The 24873-nt window shown below is 52.6% G+C and overlaps 1 protein-coding gene across 1 annotated transcript in view; it reads right to left on the bottom strand.

The window, feature by feature from the left end:
• The window catches only part of SLIT1 (slit guidance ligand 1), a 175708-nt gene that overhangs the window by 32005 nt on the left and 118830 nt on the right, over positions 1–24873 (bottom strand). Inside the window, exons 6-21 of the mRNA XM_059054686.2 lie at positions 23663–23734; positions 22980–23051; positions 22286–22449; positions 19914–20061; positions 19248–19319; positions 18660–18731; positions 16312–16383; positions 15437–15580; positions 8504–8667; positions 7793–7816; positions 7518–7662; positions 6820–6894; positions 6522–6665; positions 3852–3995; positions 3395–3561; positions 676–808 (exon numbers count right to left, since the gene is read on the bottom strand). Coding sequence (XP_058910669.1) covers positions 676–808; positions 3395–3561; positions 3852–3995; positions 6522–6665; positions 6820–6894; positions 7518–7662; positions 7793–7816; positions 8504–8667; positions 15437–15580; positions 16312–16383; positions 18660–18731; positions 19248–19319; positions 19914–20061; positions 22286–22449; positions 22980–23051; positions 23663–23734 — 1812 coding nt within the window. The remainder of the gene's footprint in view (positions 1–675; positions 809–3394; positions 3562–3851; positions 3996–6521; positions 6666–6819; positions 6895–7517; positions 7663–7792; positions 7817–8503; positions 8668–15436; positions 15581–16311; positions 16384–18659; positions 18732–19247; positions 19320–19913; positions 20062–22285; positions 22450–22979; positions 23052–23662; positions 23735–24873) is intronic.

Raw genomic sequence — 24873 nt, 5'->3', positions numbered from 1 at the left:
TGGAGGGGTCTGTCAAAGAAGCCTGCTCTCCATCCCAATGTCTGCCATACACATTTATACCCACGTCCCCACATGGGCTCAGATACCAAATCCCAATCAACGAAGAGTTAGCACCACAACAGCCAGTGTTGATGGGGCATGGGAGGGGGAGGGGGAGCAAGAAGGCTCTGTCCACACATGGCGGGCAGGAGTGCAGAGGAGACAGCTTTTCTGGAAGGTCATCAAGAGTCCCAACAATGCACCGCTCTCCGACTAGCAGTTTCACTGAAGGGATGCTCACCTCAGTGCTATTTATGAGAGTAAACAAATTGAAAGCTTAAATACCAACAAAGGGGGATTTGTTATATAGATCACAGTAGACTCACGTGATGGAATATTATGTGGACAATAAAAACAACTTTTGTGAGCATTCTCCTGAAGGGAATGCTCATGAGATGATGTGAAGTGGGAAAAGCAATGTAATTTCTTATTTTAAAGGCAGAGCTTAGTTTAAGGGGATGAAGCGCTTGCCACCGGGGACCCCTGCCGTCAGGTGACTGCAGAGTTGGGGGAGGGTGGTGACAGAGAAGCTCTTGGAACCAGTGTCTCCTGCAAAGCCCTAACTCCAAGCGCCTAATCAGCTAACATCTGCTTTTGGTCGCCCTCTCTTCCTGCCACCAGGCAGGGGTTACTCACAGCTCCGTGGCATTCTTGGGGATGCCCTTGGGCAAGGCCTGCAGGTGCTTGTTGCTGCATCGGACCACGGTGTCCAGGCAGGCGCACTCCTGGGGGCACTGCGGGCGGGGCAGGCAGCCCCCGTCCTCCTGGCCTGGGGAGGAAGGCGTGAAGCCACGTCAGCGAGGGGACAGGCCTCCTCAGGGCCTCCTGCAGCCAGGGCCCAGCTCCAGGGCACCTGCGGACAGTGGCCCCGCGCTGACACCACCTTGTGCACCAGTAAGTCTCCTCTCAGCTGCACCCTTCCCCCACCAGGGGCAAAGCCCCTTGGACCTGTTTTGAGCTTAAAATAGGTCTTGGGTCCATCTCTTCCACCTCAGCTCTGAGGCGGACCCAGGCACTGCAGAGAAGGAGGATGGCAGCCACACCATTTCTTGAGCACCTGCTATGCGCCGGACACTGTATCGAATGTAATCTCCTTAACGTATGTAAGGGGAGCCGCCATTGCCCCTAGAATGTGAGCATCACGGGGACAGAGACCTGCGCCTCCTTCTCTGTTCACTGAAGGAGCCCGGCATGGAGAGCAGGGCCTGGCACACAGCAGCCTCCAACTTAGGTCAGTTGAATGAAGGAATGAAGGAACTTCTATCTTACTGAGATCCGGAGTGGTTAAACAGCTTGCTTGGGTCAGAAGGCTGATCAGAGGCGATTCAGGGTCTGTACCCAAATCTGGCTGGCACACAGTCTAAGCCCCTTCTGTCCCACCATCTTTCACAGATTCAATAAATAGTACTGAGCGCCCTCTGTGTGCCTTCCTTCCTTCTGACTGGGTGTAGGAGGGACGATAAGGACACCACCGTCAGAGATGCCAGGAAGCAGGTGACAGGGACTGTCGGTTACGGAAGGCGTCTGTGTGGAGGTGCCACGTGATAAGGATGAACTCACTGAATCCTCACAACATCTCTCTGTGGATGTGCTACTATCAGCCCATTTTAGAGAAAAGGAAACTACGGACAGAGCGATTAAGTAACTTGCCCAAGGTCCGCCAGCCTGGAAGAGGTCCCGCAGCCTGGAATCCAAGCCAGCTGCCTCCAGAGCCTGCCCTCCTGGCCACTACGTACTACTGCCTCTCGGCAGCAACACCTCAAAAATATTCACATCCTTTCGCTCCTAGGAAGTTATTCTAAGGGGAAAACCTGAGTATATGTACAGAGAGTTATCTATCAGGATGTTCCTGGCAGCACGAGGCATAACAGCAGAAGTGTGGAAGCACGTAAATGCCATGCGATGCCTCCAGACGAGGGACTGTCATGTTGAGAAGGTGCACGGGCAGTGCTGCAAGACCCTACGTGTGTCATACATGTGCACACGAACACAGCAAAGATCCAGGGGGCCGTACACGGAGTGCTGACAGGAGTCATCTGGGGTGGGGAAGTAGAAAGAGGGACTCATCAGTGATCTTTTTATTCTCCTTCAGGATTGTCTGTTATTTTTGGTTTTTTGTTTGTTTGTTTGTTTGTTTTTTTGCGGTACACGGGCCTCTCACTGTTGTGGCCCCTCCCGTTGCGGAGCACAGGCTCCGGATGCGCAGGCGCAGCGGCCACGGCTCACGGGCCCAGCCGCTCCGCGGCATGTGGGATCTTCCCGGACCGGGGCACGAACCCGTGTCCCCTGCATCGGCAGGCGGACTCTCAACCACTGCGCCACCAGGGAAGCCTTTGGTTTTGTTTTTAAGGAAATAAAGATGCCTCACTTTGTAAGAAGAAAAATAAAAAGAAACTGTTTCTTGGAAAAAAATAATGCTTTCCAAAAAATACTTGATGGCATCAGAAAATGTCCAAAATACATAGTTCAAGTTTTTTTTTTTTTAAAAAAAGAAACTATGATATAAAATATATATGTGAGAAGTATGGAGTTTTGTTTATTTTAAAAGTTCGAAGCCAAACTGCTCTTAGAGGATCCATTGATTTTGTTTAGAAAAATACCCTGTCATTCTTGGTGTGAAAGCTGAAGCTCCCCACCCAGCACCCCCCTTACTGGCCTGGATGGGCCCGCCTGAGAGCTGAACTGCACCCTGGAAGCAGACTGGAGAGAGGACAGGAGGGGCTGAAGAAGCGGGGACCAGGACTGGGCAAGACGCAACCTTGTTCTGTCCCCTTCGGTAAAAATCCGCTTCCCGCAGCTTCCTGTGTGAATGATGCTCTGGGGGCCGGCGTGGAGAATGGAGGGACGGGCTAGATTCCGCATGGGTAGGGAAAGAAGGAAGTGGCCACGGGAGAGAGATGGAGGATTCAGGGGAAAGAGGGCACTGGCACAAGAAGTGACCCGCGTGCGGAGGAATGGGTGCCCCCTTGACAGTGTCCTGTTGCACGTTACAGACAGGCTGCATCCACTGTCCAGAGTGCTTAGGAATAACTAGGGGGTAGGTCTCTGGGTTACACGTACTTACATAAAGAAATTACACTAAAATGTTAACTATGATTTTCTCTGAGTGATGGGCTAATAGGTAACGCTTACTCCCGTCTTTTATCCATATTTTCCCCTTTTCTAAACAATAAGCACATTATTGCTCTTATGATCACATGAGGACCCCACCAGGCAGAGGCAGGCACAGGACTGAGTAGGTCTCCCTGCTCCTCGCCCCTCCCCCTCCACAGAGCCTCCCCTCCCCAGGGGACCCCTCCTCTCTGGGGCATGACCTCTCCCCATCCGTCTGCCACCCAGGGGGCCCATGAGTTACCTTCCTCACACCTGAAGTCGGGGGCAGCCACGTCCTGCAGGGGAATCTGCCGCAGGAAATCCGGGTTCTGGCATCGCGGGTTCCCCGTCACGACCTTCCTCTTGCGCAGCCAGTCGCCCAGCCAAGCCAGCTGGCAGTTGCAGTTGAAAGGGTTGGCCAGAAGGTTTCTGGAAGAGGCGGGGGGTATGACCACGAAGACAACCACCAGACTCAGCTGTCCCAGCAAAGCCGGCTCCTGCTCGCCACGTGCTGGCCACACGGCCACCCAACACTCCCAGACCACCAACCCGCCAAGAGGCAACGTTCTAACGTGCAAGGACCCAAACACCCTGAGTCTTTTAAAGTGACCACCGGCGAAGGCCGTGTCCTAAGGTGGTGGATGGGCAGGGCTCCGGGGCTCAGTTCGGAGGGCTGGTGCCCAAGCCCCAGGCCCGCCTGCCCTCTGAGGCGCACTTACAGCGTGGAGAGGGCCTGGAGGGTGTCGAAGGCCCCAGGGGAGATGGTGGCGATCTGGTTGTCATAGAGCGAGAGGAGGCGGACGCTGCGCAGACCCGTGAAGCTGTCATTGTGGATGCAGCTGATGCGGTTGTTCCTCAGCATCCTGGGAGCCGGGAGAGGAGGGGAGAGCCCGTGCCGTGCCCTGCGGCCATCTGCCTGCCCTGTGCTTTGGCCGCCAGCGGCCAGTTCACAAGTTCTCCCTGGGGGCACTGAGCCACAGAGAGGGGAGCCACAGCGCCAGGCTTCTACACACCTGGGCTCCCCTCCAGGCCTTCCCTGCCTCTGAATGGACTGCCTCTCCATCCTTCCCACACGGTCCCCATGCCGATGACCGTCACCCTCACCCCCGGATGCCCAGAGCCTCCCCAACCTCGGGCCACACTCCACATCAACACCTGAGACTTGCCTAAACCTTAAACCCGGCGATGTCGCTCTCCAGCCCAAAGCCCGTAGCAGCCTCTAAACTGTCCACAGAATCATGTTTAAACTCTTCACTGTGACATGGGAGCGCCTGCCCAACCCAGCCCCAGAGCAGCACCTGCCCGCCTCCCCAGGGACGGACACACCCTCCACTCCTCTGTCCTTCAGGCCTGCTGCCCAGGCCTGCATCCGCACACCTTTCCCCGGCTGGATCTCCTTCTAGAATGACCTTCTTCCTCATTTATAGCTGCAAAAGTCTCTGTTCATCCTCAAACATCGGGCTCAATTCACTTCCCCAAGCAAAACCAAAAACGAAGCCTGACACAGAATAGGCAATTCACAAAAGAAATTAGAATGGTTTAAATTAGAATGAGTGAACTAGGTGAGGGAGATTAAAAGGTACAAACTTCCGCTGCAGGATAAATGAGTCACAGCATGAGATGCACAGAAAAAAATAAACAAATAGCTTATGAACATTCACTGAAAAGTGTTCAAATCAAGGACATTTAAGTGATAGTAAATCTTTGCCTGCCAAATGACAAAATAATGAAAAATAAAATACTAATAGTAAAGCCCAGGGTTGGCAGGAGGACGGGCGGCCGGGCACTTTCATGCAGAGCTGGCAGGAAACCGACTTGGGAGCTGCCCGAAGCGCGCCTGGTGGGATGTGCCAAAATCCCTCAAAGGGCCCTTTGTGCTTTTACCCCGCAGGTCTACCTTTAGGGATTTATCTTTAAGGTAATAACCCCAGATGAGCATAGAATTTCATAACAAAGATATTAACCGCAGCATTGCTTGTAATAAAATTAGAAACACCCTAAATCTCTAATAATTATATAATATATAATCTTTCAAAATGATGTTGTAAAAGAAATCGTAAGGATACGTAAAGACACTCACATTCTGTTTAAGGAAAAAACAGATTACTAAATAAAATGTATTCTAGGATTCCATTAAAATATATCTGTGTGTTTGCATGCATGTATGTGGGTGTACGTATGTGGGTGTGTGTGTGGGTGTGTGTAACTGGAAGGATAGTTGTCTATATCAACAATTAACTGTGGTCAGTGGAGGGGTTGCAGGCATTCCTTTTCCTGTGCCCTCACCATCCTTCACATGCTCCTGCAGGCTCTGTCCCAGCACCTGCCCTTCCTCTCTCCTCTGTCCACTCCAAGTCTTCCTCAGAAAGAACCCAAGTGACTGGTCGAATAGCCCACGGCACCCTCTTTCAAGGACTACTAGGCATGTATAAAAAAGAATGAGGCAGCCCTCTATGAAGAACCTGCCACACTATCTTTACAAGTGAAACAAAAGCAAGCTGCAAAACACAGTGCATAATAAATGCCCTTGTGTAAAACAGACAAACAAAAATCCACAGAGAATGCCTCCATGCATTCATTTACCTTACACAAATGCCATGATACGTGCTCAGAAAATAAATCTACGGCCTTACTGCGGGCTGGGATTTAAATCCAGGCTGGTGGCTTCTAGAGGTGATGTCCACAGTGCAGCCACTAGCCACATGTGGCTGTTTATACTTAAATTAATTTAAATGAAGCAAAATTCAAAAGTCAGTGCCTCCGTAGCGCTGGCCACAGTTCAAGTGCTCCACAGCCGCATGTGGCTACCAGGTTGGTCAGTGCGGATGTGGGATGTTTCTGTCCCTGTGGTGAGTCTGACGGGACAGCACTGTCTATCGGACGTGCTAAAGGTCTACGTGATCATCTGAAGAGCTAGTGCTGCCTGGACAGAGAGAGGGGCTCCCTTCAGCGTTCACAGAGGGGTGGATGACCCCAGGATCCCACTCAGTCCTGACACCTGGAGAGCTCTGCCTGGGCTCTGAGTCACGGGGTCCCAGAATCCCGGGGACAGTGGGAATCCCTCCTACCCTGCCTACACCCACTTGAGTCACCTCTGCGAGGTCCCTGACGCTGTAGCACCAGCCACTCCTGAACTGCAAACACGTGCTGTGCTCTTGCAGCCTGACCACGGGGCGGTGAGAGGGGACCTCCGGAAGGGCCCACCTCGCCATCCTTCACCCGCCATCGACCCCCCCCCACCCTGGGGAACCAGAAGGCAGCCCTCGTCACAGTGACCAACACCTGATGACTTGGCGCGCTGCAGCCACGCGCTCTTCCCTTCCCTTTGATGCAGACGCCCACGCTCTGGCTTGGCTTCTGCCCACCCTGCTGCCCGGCCACACACTCACAGCGTCCTCAGGCCATCCAGGCCCCGGAACATGCCGCTCCGGATGGACTCCAGCTGGTTGGCGGTCAGGTGCAGCTCGCTCACTGAGGCTGCGCCCTCGAAGGCCCCGTCTTCAATCTCCGACACCTTGTTGTTGCTCAGATTGCTGGGAGAGGATTATGGAGTTCAGGACCCTTTTCCTGCACCCAGCTCCCATGCATGGGAGCCCTGCCCCCGACAGGAGCTACCCCACACCCAGAATTCCCCCCACCATCCTGACCGGCGTCCTGACTGCACCTTCCCGCCAATGGGTAACTCACATTTTCTTCAGATGGGTGAGTTTTTTAAACATCCCGGTGGCCTCCAGGATGGAAATCTCATTGTTGTTTAATCGTCTGTAAGAAGCAATGAAGGGAAACTTGTACATCCATAAATGACAGACATTAAAGTATCTTCCAAACTGAGACTATCTGGGACTCAAACAAAGGGGACTCCCAGAAGAATTTCTCTGTTGAGATGAATTGATCCTATTTCAGAAAAGGCTGGACCAAGAACTGGGGCGGGGGGTGAATGGGGTTATTTTTAACATGAAAAATGCCATGAAATTTACATACATAAATGACAGGCATGTGTAGGTATCCGTGCACATGCATATATATCCGTGCACAAATTTATATTTTTAGAGAAAGAAGAAAAATAAAAGAATGGCTTAGGCTACAGCTTTAGCTGATGGAATCAGGTCCCCACAAAGAAAGCAAAAGCATGATTGAGAGAAGCCGCCCTGGTTCAGGCTGGGGACCTGCCCTGCGGGCCAGAGACTACCTCACAGGGCATGTGGGACTGGGAGTGAGGAGCTGAGGGGCCCCTTCCTGTGGACCCAGCAGCTGGCATGCTTCCGGGGTGGGGTCTCCAGTGGTCCCCCAGTAGAGCTGCCACAGAGGAAAACCCAGAGGACGGCCGGGAGGGGTCAGTGGGAACTGGGGGCAGCTGAGGGTGTGGAGTGGCTGGGGGCTCTCACAGCTCGGCCGTGGCCTGGGGGATGCGCTCAGGGATCTTGGTGAGCTTCAGGCTGGAGCACTCCAGCATGCTAGCCTCGCAGCGGCACTTGTGGGGACAGACCACGTCGCTGTTGCATTCGCTGTTCAGCTGGTAATCCTCCGTGCCTGTGGTGAGAGGGCGGGGGCCGGGGGCGGAGGAGTTCCAAGCAGCCCTGCCCAGCCCAGAGTCTCCCGGGCCCCCCTGGCCTCCCAGTGCCACCGTCCCTCCCAGGGCGGCCTTGGTCCCCCCTCTTACCTGGAATGAAGTACTGCTCTTTGGCTGGGGAGAGAAGCAGAAACAGTACGATGCTGGGATTGTCGAGGCCGTGCAGGAACAGCCCAGGCCCCAGCCCTGCTGCCTGGCGGAAGCTGCCCCAGGAACCAGGCTCGGGTCACAAACCAAGGCCCCAGCGCCCACCCACCCAGCCCCTGTGTGAAGGTCTTGCTACGAACACAGATATTCCTTGCCCAGGCTGATGCAGGGGACAGCGCCACGCCCAAGTAAACCTCTTCCAGGGAGCACCAAAACCACGGGAACGTTCACATACAATGGCACAGGTGAGGATGGACCAGGATCCGGGCTCAGAAGCCGACCCACACTGTCCCCAGCCAGTTGCCGTCTCTGCTGCCCCAGAGCCTGGAGGAGGCAACCACCTCTCTGAGGAGGGTTCCCGGGCCTCCTGAGTGTCTTAAAAAGCTTGAAAGAGAACTGTCCTGGGAGGAGAGGGACCTGGGTCCTTGCCTGTCCTCTCCGGGGTATCTTCAGCAAGCTCTACCACCTTCCCGGGCCTCAGTAAAACAAGGGGTGGGAAACTGTAGATCCAAGTCTACACCGTGGGCCCACACCCTCCAGTGTGGGTCCAGAGTGGTCCAGGGCACCCTTGTTGGGACCATCCAGAAACATCACGGGTCCCCGAGCAGACTGAAGGCTGAAGGCGGGCGGGTGGGCGGGCAGGCGGGCAGCTACCTGAGCAGCGGAACTTCTTGCTCTTGATCTGCCCGATGCGCTTGTTGGCAAGGCGCCGGGGGCTGCCGCAGCGCGCGCCGCTGGTCTCGATGGGGTTGGTGCGCAGGAAGTCCGCCAGCCACTTGAGGTTACAGTCGCAGATGAAAGGGTTCTGGGCCAGATGCCTGTCCAAAGGGGGCGGATGGGAGATCAGAGACAAAGCTGCCCAGTTGTGCTGACCGCCACCTGGACGGGGCCTCACTGCTCGCTCGAGGCCAGAACCCACCTGGCCCTGGGGAGAAAGGCACCACCTGGAGACAGCACGTGGGGCTGCCCACCACCTGTGGAGAAGTCTTACCAGAGCCTGGCAGTGGGGAGGGAACTCCACAGCCTGGAGCTTCCAGCTGTCCCTTCAAGCCTCACTCTGTCCCATCTCCTACTCACCTGTCCCTCCCTCTGTCCCGTGACAGACAAGAGTGTTTGTCACACTCTAGGCAGGAGCAACCTAGAGACCGGCCAGGGCACCCCTGTCCTTCCAAGGGCGAGGTGATGGAACGGACATTAGAACCCAAGACCTCGGCATCCAGTGGCCTCTGGACCCCGCCAGTGCCACGAGTCCTGGACTGTCCCCTCTCTGTGGCTTTGGGTGGTAGCAGCCTCTTTCCCACAGCCTCTGTCAAGAAGGGGCTGGGGCCAGGGTGGCAAGGCTGGGTCTGCAGCTGGGGTAGGAGGTCTCAAAGTGACTGCTGCAGCCCCTCAGCTTTCCATGGAATCTCCGTTCCTACCCCAGGCCGTAGGGGCTGCCCCCTCTTGACCACTTTACAGGCCGTCTCCTGACACAGGGAAACTCAGAAAGCATTACTGAGTAGCTGCTTTTTGGGGAACCACTCATATCTTCTTGCTGGCTCCTTGTGTAACCCGTAGGATAAATGTGGGGTGGGGGCAGCTGACAGGTGATACTAGCTGAGGGAACCCAGGTCACTGTAAGTGACCACAGGGCTGTCTTTCCCATTGGCCCTGACCACCCTGCAGGCTCAGACCAGACACATCTGAACCACCTAGCAGCCGGCTTGCCCACCTGTGTCTGGGCCAGTGCGGCACTGCGTGCCCTGCTTTCAACACCGAGGCAGCCAGGGAAAAGAACCCAGCACCTGTCCTGGCTACTGTCCCCAAGAGCCAATGCTTCTGCATGGGGCCAGCTCAGAGGACTCGCCAGGCCATGGCTACTCTTCCTCCATCTAATGCCATTAATTCAAATCATCTACACACTGGCCTCAGCCCAGGCTCCTGCTATGGCCACACAGCTCTCTCCAAGCAGAGGCACGAGCCCTTGCCCAGAGTCTGCACTCAGCTCAGCTCAGACCTTGGCCACTCTCTCTCCATCCATCCCCTCCTGGGCTCCGCCCTCTGGCCACTGGTCAGTATGCTTGGTGACAGCTTTCTCTGCCCAGCTGTCCTTGCCACTCCCCTTTGCAGCGCCGCCCCACTTTCCTGCCTGAGTCCTGGCTCCTCTCAGCTCCACCAGGTGGGCCAGGCCCCTCCCACCCCTTCTGCATCCCGTTGGATGGTTTGTTTCCCCGATTTAAACTGACAATTTGCACAGCGAAGATGTGTGTGCTGACTCCCCAGGGCAGAAGTTCGTAGCTAATCTAAAGTACACCAGGATTCAGGGATTGCTCTGGGATCCTTCCACCCGTCCCATCCACATCTGTTTGTGCCTTAGTACACACAGCCTCTGCCTGAACGAATTGCTTCCCTCTAACACAATCTTGGCAGGAATCTCTGTTTAAAATCAACTCAATTGGGCTTCCCTGGTGGCGCAGTGTTTGAGAGTCCGCCTGCCGATGCAGGAGACACGGGTTCGTGCCCTGGTCCGGGAAGATCCCACGTGCCACGGAGCAACTAAGCCCGTGAGCCATGGCCGCTGAGCCTGTGCGTCCGGAGCCTGTGCTCCGCAACGGGAGAGGCCACAACAGGGAGAGGCCCGCATACCGCAAAAAAAAAAAAAAAAAAAAAATCAACTCAATTATGTTGTTCAGGCACGTATTAAAATGTCCAAGGGGTGCAGAGTAGAATACATCCTTTTAAAAGAACAGGCTATTTTTGTCAAAAGCAACCTACAAAACTTGAATCACCCACCGAGGCAAGTGGCTTCTGTATAAACTTAAGTATCTGACATAAAGTAGAATTTTTAGAAGGTGTAAAGAGCAGGGAACTGGGGAGAGAAAATGCTCAGGAGGAAGAAAAAAAAACTGTTTGGGAAAAGATAATCATGTTAAAGGCACACCCAGAAATAGGCCGCACATGTGGCCAGACAATGATCTCCATGGACATTTCTGATAGTGGAAGGTAGAAGGGGAGACGGATTCCCAGTCTCTTTCTTGGATTAAGCATTAAGAAGTCACAACTGAAAATCTTTTGGGCAGATACTCAACATCATTAGTCAAATTAAACCCACAGTGAGCTACCACTTCAAACCCACTAGGATGGCTGTAATCATAAAGAAAATCGATACCAAGTGTGGGCAAGGATGTAGAGAAATTGGAACCTTCATAAGATTGCTGGTGGGAATGTAAAATGCATGGCCACTTTGGAAAACAGTGGCAGTTTCGTAAAAGGTTAAACATAAATTTCCCATGTGACCCAGAAATTCCAAGAGAAATGAAACCCTTTGTCCTCACAAAGGTGTGTAAGAAAATGTTCACAGCAGCATTATTCATAATGGTCCCAAAGTGGGAATGATCCAAATGTCCAATAGTGAGGGAGGATAAACAAAACGTGTACGCAATGGAAAATTGCTTGGCAATAAAAAGGAACAAATACTGTTATTGGGTTGGCCAAAAAGTGCCTTCGGTTCTTAAATAAAAATAAAAGACACATTTTTCATTTTCACCAAGAACTTTATTAAACAATGTATTCACCCTTTTGTTCCACTACCCTCTGCCATTTTTCAGGCAACTTCATAATTCCATCTTCCCAAAACTTTTTATCTTTTTGAGCAAAAAACTGTTCCAGGTGCTTTTTACAATCTTCCAGGGAATTGAAATTTTTCCCATTAAGAGAATTTTGTAAAGACTGAAATAAATGAAAATCCGAAGGCGGATGAATCAGAACTTCCCAGCCAAGCTGTAACAGTTTTTGCCTGGTCATCAAAGAAACATGTGTTCTTGTGTTATCCTGACGGAAGATTATGCGTTTTCTGTTGACTAATCCTGGACGCTTTTTGTCGAGTGCTGCTTTCAGTTGGTCTAACTGGGAGCAGTACTTGTTGGAATTAATCGTTTGGTTTTCCGGAAGCTCATAATAGAGGACTCCCTTCCAATCCCACCATTAAACAACATCACCTTCTTTGGATGAAGACCGGTCTTTGGTGTGGTAGGTGGTGGGTCATTTCACTTGCCCCATGATATCTTCTTTTCCATATTGTTGTACAGTATCCACTTTTCATTGCCCATCACAATTTGTTTTAAAAACGGAACGTTTTCATTACGTTTCAGTAGAGAATCGCATGTGGAAACATGGTCAAGAAGTTTTTTTTCTCTTCACTTATGTGGAACCCAAACATCAAAGCAATTCATATAACCAAGCTGGTGCAAGTGATTTTCAACCCTTGATTTGGATATTTTGAGTATGTCGGCTATCTTCCTCACGGTATAACGTTGATTGTTCTCAATTATTGTTTCAATTTGATCGCTATCAACTTCAACTGGTCTACCCAACCGTGGAGCATTGTCCAGCATGAAATCTCCAGCACAAAACTCCGCAAACCACTTTTGACACGTTCGATCAGTCACAGCACCTTCTCCATACACTGCACAAATCTTTTTGTGCGTTTCAGTTGCTTTTTTACTTTCTTGAAATAATGAAACGTAGTATGCCAAAAATGTTGTTTTTGTTCTTCCATCTTCAATATTGAAATGGCTACACAAAAATTCACCAATTTTGATAAGTTTTTTAAAAATGCACGCTGATATGACAGCTGTCACAATACAGTCTAACAAAATTGTTTCGAATGAAGTTAAAGACAACTAAGCGCTACTAGAGCCATCTTACGGAAAACACCGAACGAACCTTTTGGTCAACCCAATACATACTTGCAATATGAAGGAACCTCAAAAACGTTATGCTAAGCAAAAGAAGTCAGTCACAAAAGATATATCACATAAGTCCATTTTTATGAAATATCTAGAAAAGGCAAATCTATAGAGACAGAAATTAGATTAGTGCTTGCCTGGGGTTGGGCTGGAAATAGGAATTGATTGCAAATGGGCACAAGGGATTTTGAGGGATAATGGAAAATGTTCTAAAATTGAATTGTAGTGATAGTTGAACAACTGTAAATTTACTAAAAAATCACTGAATTGTACACTCAGAACAGGTGAATTTTATGGTATGTAAGCTATACCTCATTCAAGCTTTAAAAAAAATTTTTTTAAATCTCTTGGGGCAAGTAAAACTACAAAATCAATACTGTGACACATGGCACTCAGCCACAGATCTTGTAGCTATAAACAAATCAAGCAAGATTGTGTAAGTTTAAATCCGCTCGGTTCTCACATAAGACTCGGCCAAGGGTTTAACTATCTGAAGCTGTAATAACAATATCTGATTGTACCTTGGATTTGCATTTTTAAAACTTCTTGTTCTGAATTGTACTTCAGTTGTCAATATATAATAGTTGTTCACGAAGTTCAGTTTTGCTTTACAGCCTTAACAATGAGGTCTATTCTTAGGGTAAAAGCACAATTTAGGGGCAAGTTAACTAATTTCTCAGTGCCAGTGAAGAGAGGCCTGAGACCAAATCCCTGCTCTACTAGATGTTATGTGACCTAGGGTGAGTCTGCCTCTGCCTCAGTTTCCTTATAAGTAAGGCAAGGATGATAGAATCTTCATTCATAGGTGACTGTAAGTATTAAGTAAGATAATACACGCAAAGAACAGCATCCTGGCCTTCAGTAATAAACAGCGGTGACTACCGTTATTATCAGTATTACTACTATTACCATCTCTCCTATGGGAAACCTTCCTGTTCTAACACTCTGCTCCAGCTTTGTGCCCTACTATTGCCTTGGTGGAAGTGGCCAAGATCTCAGGGATGGTACCTAGGAGGACAGAAGCACTCCTGAAATCCAGCCAGGTAAATGCACACAGACAGAGGCCGCCCCTGGCGAGCACAATCCATCTGACGTACTAGCTCCCCTTCCACCTTGAAAGCGAGACAGCTCCTCACGTGAGACGCGCAGCCCCATTCTCCATCCCCAAGGCTTTCCTGCGTGTGTGTCCCCGGCCCTGAAATCTCCTTAGTGCCCTTCTCTCAGCTGTTCTGCCGGCTTTGTAAAATAATCCACCTTTCCAATGTCTCCCTGTGACCTCTCATTTCACATACTTGGCAAGATTTCCCCGTGGGGCTCCCTCCCCATCTCGCTGGCTATAAGTAAATTAATTAGCAGGAGTGGGCTGCTGGCGGGTATGTGGGCTCTAATGAGTTTGTCTTCATGGCTGACATCCCTGCTGACGTGCAGGGTCCCGAGGGAGCAGGAGCTGTGCCTTCTACTCGATCTGTTTCACACTCACCCCAGCACTCGCGCAGATCTTAGCTGACGGAGAGCACTGCACGGAGGGTAAACAGTGGCAGGGGTGGCAACGACAACGGCCACGGTAATATTAATAATAAATGCCCATCAGGCATGCACCACAGGACCCACGGGTCGGCACGCTGAGTCAAACTGCAGGCTCAGAACTAAAGATGTGGAATGTAGTGCCTGAGTTTAACCAAGTAGTAGAAGAGAAGTTTCCCTACACAGAAGCATTCCAGCTAAAAAATAAGGACTCCTTTAAAGCATAACCGCAACAGCATTATCAAATGAAGAAGGAATGTTAGAATTCACATGTCACCATTTCAGGATCCCTAATGAACAAGTGGATCTAGGCATTGAAATCAATGACTGTGTTTATTACAAAAAGAAAAAAAAAAAAAAAACAGATATCGTGAGTCTCCTGTTGAAAGTACACAATAGTATGAAGTCATCTTGCCAGAAAAAGAAAAAATACCTGAACCTGACCCAAGCTCCTAGATGAAATTTTCTATCTGCAGGACCTAGAGAGAACAGAGGAACATGTGAAACTACACCACAGGGGATGCAAGAAGCAAATCCAGACTGTGGGGAGCTCTATGGATCCAGTAAAGCAGTGTCTTCAACACATAACGTGCAAGGAAAAAGGAAATGGAGACCACACTTATAGATTAAAAACAACGTAAGTCACACATCAAACAGTATCCGCCAATTGTACTGCATAGGCCCTTAGTTATTTGTTTGTTTATCTACCTATCTATCTATTTATTTATTTATTTATGAGGGAGGGGATTTTAAAATGCTCTTTATTTTAAAAAAATTTTTAATGCGCAGAAATCTCTTGCATTCCTATACACTAACGACGAAGAGTCTGAAAGAGAAATTAAGGAAACGGTCCCATTTACCATTGCAACAGAATGAATAAAATACCTAGGAATAAACCTTCCTAGAATTGTTGCTCTTTTAACTTATAATCAGCATTGCTGTCACTGTATTTCATTTAAGACATTATCAACTGCAGGATGCACTATTATTTTATGTGTTCTCAAGGAAGAACAAAACGCTGCCAGTTAAACATGCCATCAATTGGAATATGCATCCCAACTCCACATTCTTATGAAGAAGATGATATCCACATTTTATGAATGAGTAAACTGAGCCCCAGAGAAGCTAATTAACTTGCCCAGGGCCACACAGCCAAGAAGGAGCATAGCTGGAATATGAACCCAGGATTGTCTAACCAAGAATCTGTCCTCTACCAGAGGCCATACCCGGTGAGCCAAAGGCACAGGCCAAGCCTGCTGCCTGTACCTGGAGGCTGTTACCTCCCCTAGGTCCACCTGCTGGGGTGGGGGGAGGGGGAGGGCAAGAGGGCACTCACAAGGTCTGGATGGCCCGCAGGGAGGTGAAGGTGCCCTTGGCGAGACTCTGGATCTTGTTGTCATACAGGGAGAGCAGTGAGAGGTTCTGCAGGTCCTGGAAGGCGTTGGGCCGGATGCAGTTGATCTTGTTGGCATTCAGGAGCCTGTGGGCAGAGCCAGGGCCAGGTGGTGAGGGGAGAGGCACATAATTGGACTCATCATGTCCTAGGCACCTTCCTAGGCACCAAGCATGCGTTATGTCAGGGAGGAGTCCACGGAAGTAGGTGCAGGGGATCTGGCCCTCTGGGTGTCCACTCCATGCAGAGGAGCTCCGGCTGCCTTCTCTGTGCACAGGGGCCATTTAGTCCCCCACGCTTCTCTCTTTCAAGGAACTGCTAGAGTTTGCCCAATGGGATTCTGGGACAGCAGAAAGCACAAGTGGCCAAGTCACCTCCTAAAGGCATTTGGGGGTATCCTTCTCCTTCCCTTCTGCTGGGTTTCCCAGGAGCTGAGAGGAAGCATTTGCCTTCTGTGCTTCTTGGGTCCTGGGAGAGGATCCTTGCCTGAACATTCAGGGCTCAAGGAGGCTGACCTGGGCCTGGGTGTCCTCCTGCAGGAGACAGCTCTGTCCCCAGCCACACCGAGATGAGCAGGAACACAGTTCACATCCCAGCGGCCTCTCAGCTCAGGCATCCTGCAATCAGCTCTGCATCCACCTCTCCCTCCCTCTCTGGCCTCTGCAGAGCCCCCTAGACTCTCACAGTCTTGCCCGGCCGGCCACCCCAAGGTCCTTGCCTCCCATACCCCAAAGAGACCGAAAGAGAGGCCGGAGGAATACTGTCCCCCACCCCCCTCCATGGGTCCCACCCAAGGTCACTCGCATTTGGGTCCTTACAGGAGCTGTAGGGTGAACAGGCCTCCAAACACTCCCTGGGGGAGGTCTGTGATCTTGTTCCCATAGAGGACCCTGGAGAGAAGGCAGCAGAAAGGAGAGTTAGAGGACAGCCCGGCAGGTGGGGGCACAGCTCTGCAAGTCCTGCCCACACAATGGTACCACCCCTATGCCTTTCACACGCCAGGTCCCAGCAGTGTACGCTTGTTATAACAGTGGCCAGCAGAGGGCAGTAGATTGAGACAGGAAGGGGTCGCAGGTCCCTAGCCTGCACAAAGGTACCCTATGGGCTAGAGGCAGCATGATCCCCGTCACTGCGGGAGCACCCCTCCCTCACTCCCCGCCCTCACACACGGATCCCACAGAAGCCTGCAAGGGCCCCTTCCGGGGAACCTCATGGGACATTAACCTGGTTGGGGATCCAAAAGGAGATTGTTCACAGAGAAGAAAATCCCAAGGGCAGGAAATATTAACATATTTTCAGGGAATTACAAGCAAAAACTGGAATGCCAGACGGCACGTGCAGTATGCGCTCCAGCACGTCAAGCGAGTCCTTCCAGCACAGACAAAACACCAGAAGGAAACAGACCAAAGTGTGAGCTGTGCTGAGATCTGGTGGCAGGATTGCGAGTGGGTTGTTTTAAGCTTTAGAATTTTCAAAGTTTTCTATATGGAGCATGCATTCCATATATAATCAGGAAAAAAAATGCAAAGGTTCAAAAAAGACAGGCAGGCAGAAATGGGTTCAGACAGATGGTGAAAGCATGATGGGGGCCTGGGGAGGGGGGTGTATTACGTTCCAATCTCAAAAGCGGCCCCCCCAGCCACCCCTGGAAACATTCTGTCTGAGTAAAAACAGACTGTGTCATCTCTGAGATCGTTCTTGGAGGACGGCGTAGCAGGAGCTAAGTCGGATCCGGGTTGCCCCATGTGGAGCGCTCCAGTGTGGCTTGAGTGGAGGAAACAAATGGGACAGTAGCTTGGATTTTACCCAGCCAGCAACAGGAAGTCTCTGAGATATCATCAGACTCCCACTGGAAAGATCCCTCCATTAGCTGTGTGGAGTAATGCAGGGGGCAGGAATTGAGGCAGGGGGACCAGGTCAGGGCCTGACCAGGTAGACACTGTCAATGTCCACTTTTTGCATGACCTCAGCATGAAAGTTCCTATATGGTGAGGGGGCGGCTGCGACCAGATACCCATGAGCAACAGGAACCCACTTAGATGGGCTACTGTCATGTTCCAATTTAGGAGGAGATTCACTCACTTTTCAGAGGAAGACCCTGCATTTTGGCAGCCACCTTCAGGATCTAATCTCTCAGCCAAGGACAGTGACCCATCACCAGGCTGTCACGTACAGCTGTGTAGGTTGCACACTGCACAGTTTTAGGGGTGCCATTCCCAACGGCCCACGCACTACCTTGAACTCTATTCCAAGAGAAGAGGGTGCACACAGAAGACACTGAGCTAACAGCCTCCTGCACTGCCCCAGGGGGAGTTCCATTTTGTTCCACTTCCTAGGCCCAGAATCAACACCAAGCCCATGTCCAGTGCTGCCAAGGGACAGGTGAAAATACTCATTCTTAAGAATAATGAATGGCCCCCATCAACGGGGAGCTAGCCTGACTATAGGACCCCCTGAGTTCACTCTCTATGGGACCTCAGAGAGTGAGGGGCTTAGTGACCCTGGGAGTGCGAGCAAGCGTTCTTGGGAAAAGAGATGAAGTAACATTTCCAAGATTAATTTTCAATGCCGCACAACGTTTTGTAGATTGATGGATCCCCAACAAACTGTTGAGGGAAGGGAAATACTGGACAGGGTGGGGGGAGCAGGGTAGGCAGGAAACACTCTTCACAATCACTCATTACAACTTGAGATCAGAGCACGTTTGGGACAAAAGAGATAAGCTGTGGCAGATTTCACAACTGGAGCTGGTGGTTGCCGCCATTATAGGACCCAGGCAAGACTTAGGAGAACGGAGTACTGGGCCTCTGTGGGGAGGCGGGGCCAACGTGAAGGCTGGGCTGAGTCACATGACTGCCACAAAGAAGGCTGGGAAAATCCCCACTGCAGAAGGGAGAGCATCACAGTTGCCGGGGCAACAGCTCTGCCTAGCTTTTCCATGCACTCAGCCCTTGACTCCCTCCTCCCCCTCCCAGCTGCAGAGGGTCCACAAAGAGGAAGGGAAAGCTGGGTACAGCTACCCTGGTCACTGCAGCCAGAGGGAGACCCACTGAGGCTGTCTGTGCTCCTTCTCTAGTGCCCACCAGAGGGCCCCTGAGCCCTGGGCCCTGCCGGCCTCCTTGGGGGATGCCCTGGACCACTACAGAGCCTTGGCACTGCTACTCACAGAGAGTTCAGGGACCGGAGGCCCTGGAAGGCGTCGGGCGCAATCTCCGAGATCTGGTTGTTGCTCAAGTCTCTGCAAGGTGAGCAGAGGAGAGACGGCAGCTGAATCTCTCAGTGGCCACCAAGTCCTGCCTGTCCCCCCTACCTCCCAGATACCACAGGAGGGCAGGGGTTTCCTTGAAATTAGGAAAGAGAAGGGCCAGTTCCCCTATCTACCCGAAAAACCCACGACTGGCCACTATTTCCCTGTGCAATCCAAGGGTCATGCACGGGCGGGTACCCCAGCTTTCCCCTACACACACCCCTCACAGCCTCAACTGCTCCTATGGGTGCCCAAGCTGAAATGGTCAGCTCTGGTCACGTGCCAGACTCGGACTCAGCATCCTATTTAGGCCACATGACAGCCCTTCGAGGAGGTCGTACCACCGCCATCCCCATGTCACAGATGAGCCTGGTAGGAAGGCCTGATGATGGCTTTGCCAGGGGCTCAGCCACGGCAGGCAGAGTCAGGACCTGCCCCGGGGCTGTGGCCTGCCTGCTCCAGGCTCAGCCCCATGCTGACCCCCAGGAAACAGCAGTAGGCACTCACATCCTCCGAAGCTTTCTGTAGGGAGAGAAGGCTCCAGGGGGGATGGACTTGATCCCATTGAGCTCCAGGCGGCTGCAAAGAGAGAACACAGAGCAAGGGCAGGTCACCCCACCCCTGCCGTTGCCCAAACCAGGCCCTTTGCCCGCCAGCCCCTGCTCCCACCCTCTATCTGGAGTAGGGGGGCTGGCACAGGCAGAGAAAAGGGACAGGTGTTCGAGCTCCATTATCCCAGGCAGCCATGGCTGAAAGGGGCTCACGAATGATGCTAATACTAAGAAACCAATTTTTTTTTTTTTTTTGGTCGCACCGCGGGGCTTGCAGGATCTTAGTTCCCCAACCAGGGATAGAACCCGTGCCCCCTGCTGTGGAAGCTAGGAGTCTTAACCACTGGACCGCCAGGGAAGTCCCTAAGAAACCAATTCTAGCAGACTCACCCAGCTGGGCTGGACAGATGGACCACAGAGGGACACCCCTCTCCAACCCTCCAGGGTTGCCAGGCTTGGGCAGACAACTTGGCCCAGCTGAGGCAAAGCATGTCTTCTCCGTTTGCACTGAGGGGCCTCAGGGCAAGCCCTGGGGGAGTGCCTGCACTGGCTCTTCACTGGACCACCACAGCCTGGCCTGGACTGAGGGGTGCATCCCAGAGCCTGCCCTGCCTGTACTCACATCTCCGTCATGGTCTCGGGCAGGTTGGCGGGGATGGCGGTGAGGCCTTTGCCACGACAATCCACAATGCCGTTGCTACAGGTGCACATGGCTGGGCAGGAGCCGGAGGAGAGGGTGCAGGAGGGCACGTGCCCCGCCTCCCCCTGGCCTGTGGAAACAGTGGGCTGTGACCTCAGGGGGCCCTGGGTCAGGACCTCCCTTCCCAGATACGGACTGATGGATGGGCACAAGGTGTTTCTCTAGATGAGGATGAACCAGAGGAGATCACCAGGGACCATGATGTAACTCTGCGGGTGCCTGGTACATTGCAGGTACTTGTTTGCTGAACTTGAATCTGAACATCACTGTGCTACACGAGCATGTGATTTACACGCTAGGAAATCCTACCCTCAGTTCTGAGGCCCCAGGTTCTAGTCCAAGTCACTCAACACTTCTGGCCTGAGTATGACAAGGACCATGTTTATTGAGCACTTACTCTGGGCCACATGCCATAATAAGTGTTGTACATGCAGTATCTCGTTGAATCCTACTGCAAAGAGCATGATATCATTGTGGCCACTTTACAGGTGAGAAAACTGAGTCCTCAACATTAATTAATAGCACATAGAATCTCACCACACAGGTGGTGAGATCAGGGTGAAGCCCAGTGTCTGATGTAAGGACCCACACTTTTTAAAACCGAGGTATCATCGGTTATACCAAGTGCACCATCGTAAGTGTATAGCTGGCTGCATTTCCACATGTGGGTACAGCCACAGAACCGCCCCCCACGACATGGAATATTTCTATCACCTAAGAAGGTTCCCTCATGTTCCTTCCCTGAGGTAGCTGCTATTCTGAGATCTATCACCAAAGATTTGCTCTGCTTGTCTGTGGACTTCACATAAAGGAAACCCAGACAGCAGGCTCTCTTGCACCTGGTTTCTTGCACTCAACGTAAAATCTCCGAAATTTCCCCATGTTATTGTGTAGTTTGTTCTTTTCTATTGCTGACTCATAGTCTATTGTATGGATATGCCATCATTGGCTAATCCAATCTCCTGTTGGTGGACATTTGGGCAATCTCCAAGTCTGGGATATTATGAAAAACACTGCTTGGATGTTCTTGGACGTGTGTTTGGCAGAACATGTGCACATACCTAGCAGTGGAGCTGCAGAATCACATCTCACACACACTGCAGCCCTGAGCACGGCGGTGTTCGAGTGCAGTCTCGGGGGCTGCCGGTGCTGAGGAGGAGGGGACAGCCCCCCCACCCCCGAACCTCACCCTGAGGAGAGGAGGCCGAGCTCCGTGTGGCTGGCGGGCTCAGATCCACAGGCTTGGGAGGAATGGGCAGCCCCTAATCCTCTGTCACGGATCTGTGAGCCGGTCATTCACTCAGCAAACATTCCTTGAGCATCTATCTCTCTGTGTCAAGTGTGAGCAAAGTACTAAGAAATGGCCAGAGAACACAGCACACGTACCCATGTTTTCATGGCCTTTGCAATCAGTCTATGCGGGACTCCCTCTGGGGCCAGGGAAGGCTCCCTGGGCCCTGCAGATTGAGGGGGAGGGGCAGAGGCAGGCACGACTGAGACGCGACAGTGAGGAAGCCACCAGGCAGAGGAGGCAGAGATGACCTCGTCCAGCCTCGCAGAGCTGGAGGGCAGTTTGGACTCTCCTAGGAGCACTGAAAGGCCAGGTAAGGACAAAGCAACAGTGACCAGCCCAAACCTGTGGCTCTCTTTAGGTCTTTCTGGCTGCAGTATGGAGATTGGAGGGGCCAGAAAGGAAGTGGGGTGGCCAGGCAGGAGGCTCTCCCAGGACCCCAGGTGGAAAATGGAGGTACGGACTCTGGAGTCCATTTCACTTCGAACCAAGGCTAGAAGGCCCAATTTAATGACTTTTCAAGATAGCAGGGGTGAGACAATGGGGGATGGGAGAGGGGACAAGGAGTGGGTGGAGTGAGGGGTGGGAGGCCAGGGGCAGGAGCACTGGGTAGAAGCAAAGAAGCAAAAAGGAGACATTGGGTAGAAGGGATGGGACAGAAGGGGACATGGGTAGGGCACAGGAAAGAAGTGATAGGTAGGAGACAGGAGGGGAAACGCAGTGGAGGCAAGAGGTGATGTGGAGACACAGGTGATGGGTGAGACAACAGATAGGAAGGAGGAGGAGAACAGTGAGGACAGGACACAATCAGTAGGGACAGGAGAGAACACGAGTGAGGGTAGGAGATGGTGAGAGGTCCTCACCCCATCCCTGGATGAGGACAGGAGGTCACGGGTGGGCCAGACGTTAATGCGTGGTGACAGGAGGTTAGTGGGAGGGAACAGGAGGTGGGGCAGGGGGTCGGCGAAGGGCAGCCGAGAGCCCCAGCGGGGCCTGCACCCACCTGAACAGCTGAACTCACTCTTCTGGACCTCGGCCACGTTGAGGCCGCGCAGGCTGGCAGGGCCCGAGCACTGGGTGAAGAGCCCGATGGTCGGCCGCTGCCTCAGCCACTGGGAGAGCCAGGCCAGGTGGCAGTCGCAGAACAGGTGGTTGGAGTGCAGGCGGCTGCGGGGGGAGGGAGGAGACAGGGTGGCTCACGACCCACCTGGGCCCCCAGCCCCTGGCCGCACAGGGCTGGGGGCCGGGCCCCTGGCGCTCCACTCGGTCGGGCCGGGCCTACACCCTGTCAGCTGCGCGGCTCGGCCCCGACTTGGGGATTATCTGCAGCAGCGGGGAAACTTCCCAGCAGCTGCCCCTTCCCTCCCAGCGGGCTCGGCGGGTGAGAGGGGGCACCCCTTTGGCTGGAGTGTGCCCAGCGAAGATGCATCTCACTGAGCTCACGTAGACCCACTGCCCAAATCACTTAACTCATCTTCAGACACAAAAACAAATCATTTGTTGTCCAAGGAAAACATCAACTATAAATGACATTCAACGTCCTTCCGTGGTAGATCACCTCCCCCTCCCCCAACTCCACTCAGTCCCCCCCCTGAGGTGGCCTCCGGGGGTGCAGAGGAGGCCGAGCTCCTTCCCCTCCAACCTGGCACCCCTCCCCCGCCGGGCACTGTGCTCCCGGCCGCCCCGGGCTGACTCACAAGGTCCTCAGCTTGGGCATGTGGTTGAAGCTGGACACGGGGATGGTGGTGATGCTGTTGTTGTTCAGAGTCCTGCAAGAGGGAAGCCAGCATCACTGAGCATCCGCCCAGCAGTAAGCTGCGTGCGAAGGAGGGGCACAGCTCCTCCCTCGCACTGTGGCTCCCAGGCCACCCTCGAGGTGACCAGCCCTGGGCTGGACCCGGGGGCTACGCCGGAGAGCCACCCTCACAGAAAGCCCTGAGCTGGGACAGTGAGGAAGAGGCAGCTGCACCACAGACCCCCAGGCTGGTAGGACAGGGGAGGGGGGGGCCACAGAAGGTGAGGATGGGTGTGGCGTGGAAGAAAGTGTGGGGTTTGGACAGATGGAGAGAGAAAGGCGAGGCACTGCAGCCTTGTGTGTTAGAAACTCCAGAGAGACACAGCCACTCGCCCTGGGCTTCATCATGAGCCGTTTAACCCTGGGTCACACTGCCACAGGCATGACCCCAGGAGTACACGCCCTTCCGTCCTTAGCGACAAGTCTAGGAGAGCAGAGAGCAGGCCTCTGCCCTGGGCCTGGCACCCACCTCCCAGGCCTCCCGCCTCCTCTGGGGCTTCCCAGCCTGAACGCCAGCTGCCTGGGCCTCAGCGCCCGTGATAGCCAGCTCTCCTGCTTCTGTTTCCCTTCCTATGTTTCACTTACAGCACTTCCAGCCCCCGCAGGGCCCGGAAAGCTCCTTCCTCAATGCAGCTGATCTGGTTCTTGTCCAGTTGTCTGTGAAGCAAAGGAAGGTTATAGAGAGGATGGCACGTTGCCTACAGCGGGGATGTCCAGACATTTTGATCAACCAGTCTATTAGTTTAAAAAAAACAAAAGACGTGACCCCAATCGTTTGTCCAGTACATATGTGTTGATCCAAATAGTAAATGTTAATGAAAGCTTAAATTCTACATGGGTTCATGCCCCGGTCCGGGAAGATCCCACATGCCGCGGAGCAGCTGGGCCCGTGAGCCATGGCCGCGGAGCCTGCGCGTCCGGAGCCTGTCCTCCGCAACGGGAGAGGCCGCAACAGTGAGAGGCCCGCGTACCGCAAAAAAAAGCTTAAATTCTTTCTATTTTTAGTTAAAACAGTGAGTATAAATAAGTTATATTATTCTCCTCTCCCCAACCTTGCATATTTCCTGCGGAGCAGACACCACCCCCACTTTGGAGACCACCTAGAGGGTGCTTGCTGGTGGCTGTAAAATCAGAGTCTGTCACAGGAGCCATGGCAGCCACAGTCAGCAAACAGATTTCAGCCTGAGTGCCAAGTGAGACCGACTCACAGTGGCTACCTAGACTGCTGCTTCCAGAATAAACTGAAGCTGTGATTGGGCTCTTTGGGAAAGAATGCCGTGATCAATTACCAATGTCTACTACAGGCACGAGGGTCAGGGAGTGACAAGCGTGCCAGGCATTTGCCATCACTATGGCAGTCAGACCTGGGGTGGGGTGGAGTGTAAGCCTGGACCAGAATAAATTTGAGTAATAGAAATAAACCATTATATTTAAATAGCATTCGGCTTCCCTGGTGGCACAGTGGTTAAGAGTCTGCCTGCCAACGCAGGGGACACGGGTTCAAGCCCTGGTCTGGGAAGATCCCACATGCCGCGGAGCAACTAAGCCCGTGCACCACAACTACTGAGCCTGTGCTCTAGAGCCCGTAAGCCACAACTACTGAGCCCACGTGCCACAACTACTGAAGCCTGTGCGCCTAGAGCCCGAGTTCCGCAACAAGAGAAGCCACCGCAGCGAGAGGCCCGTGTACTGCAATGAAGAGTAGCCCCTGCTCACCGCAACTAGAGAAAAGCCCGCACGCAGTAATGAAGACCCAACGCAGCCAAAAATAAAATAAAATAAATAAATTTTAAAAA

Source organism: Kogia breviceps, chromosome 2 (genome assembly GCF_026419965.1).
Source record: "Kogia breviceps isolate mKogBre1 chromosome 2, mKogBre1 haplotype 1, whole genome shotgun sequence".
In the NCBI taxonomy this organism is placed as follows: domain Eukaryota; kingdom Metazoa; phylum Chordata; class Mammalia; order Artiodactyla; family Physeteridae; genus Kogia; species Kogia breviceps.
The sequence above is the reverse complement of the archived record's forward strand: the minus strand, read 5'-3'. Positions and strand labels throughout refer to the sequence as shown.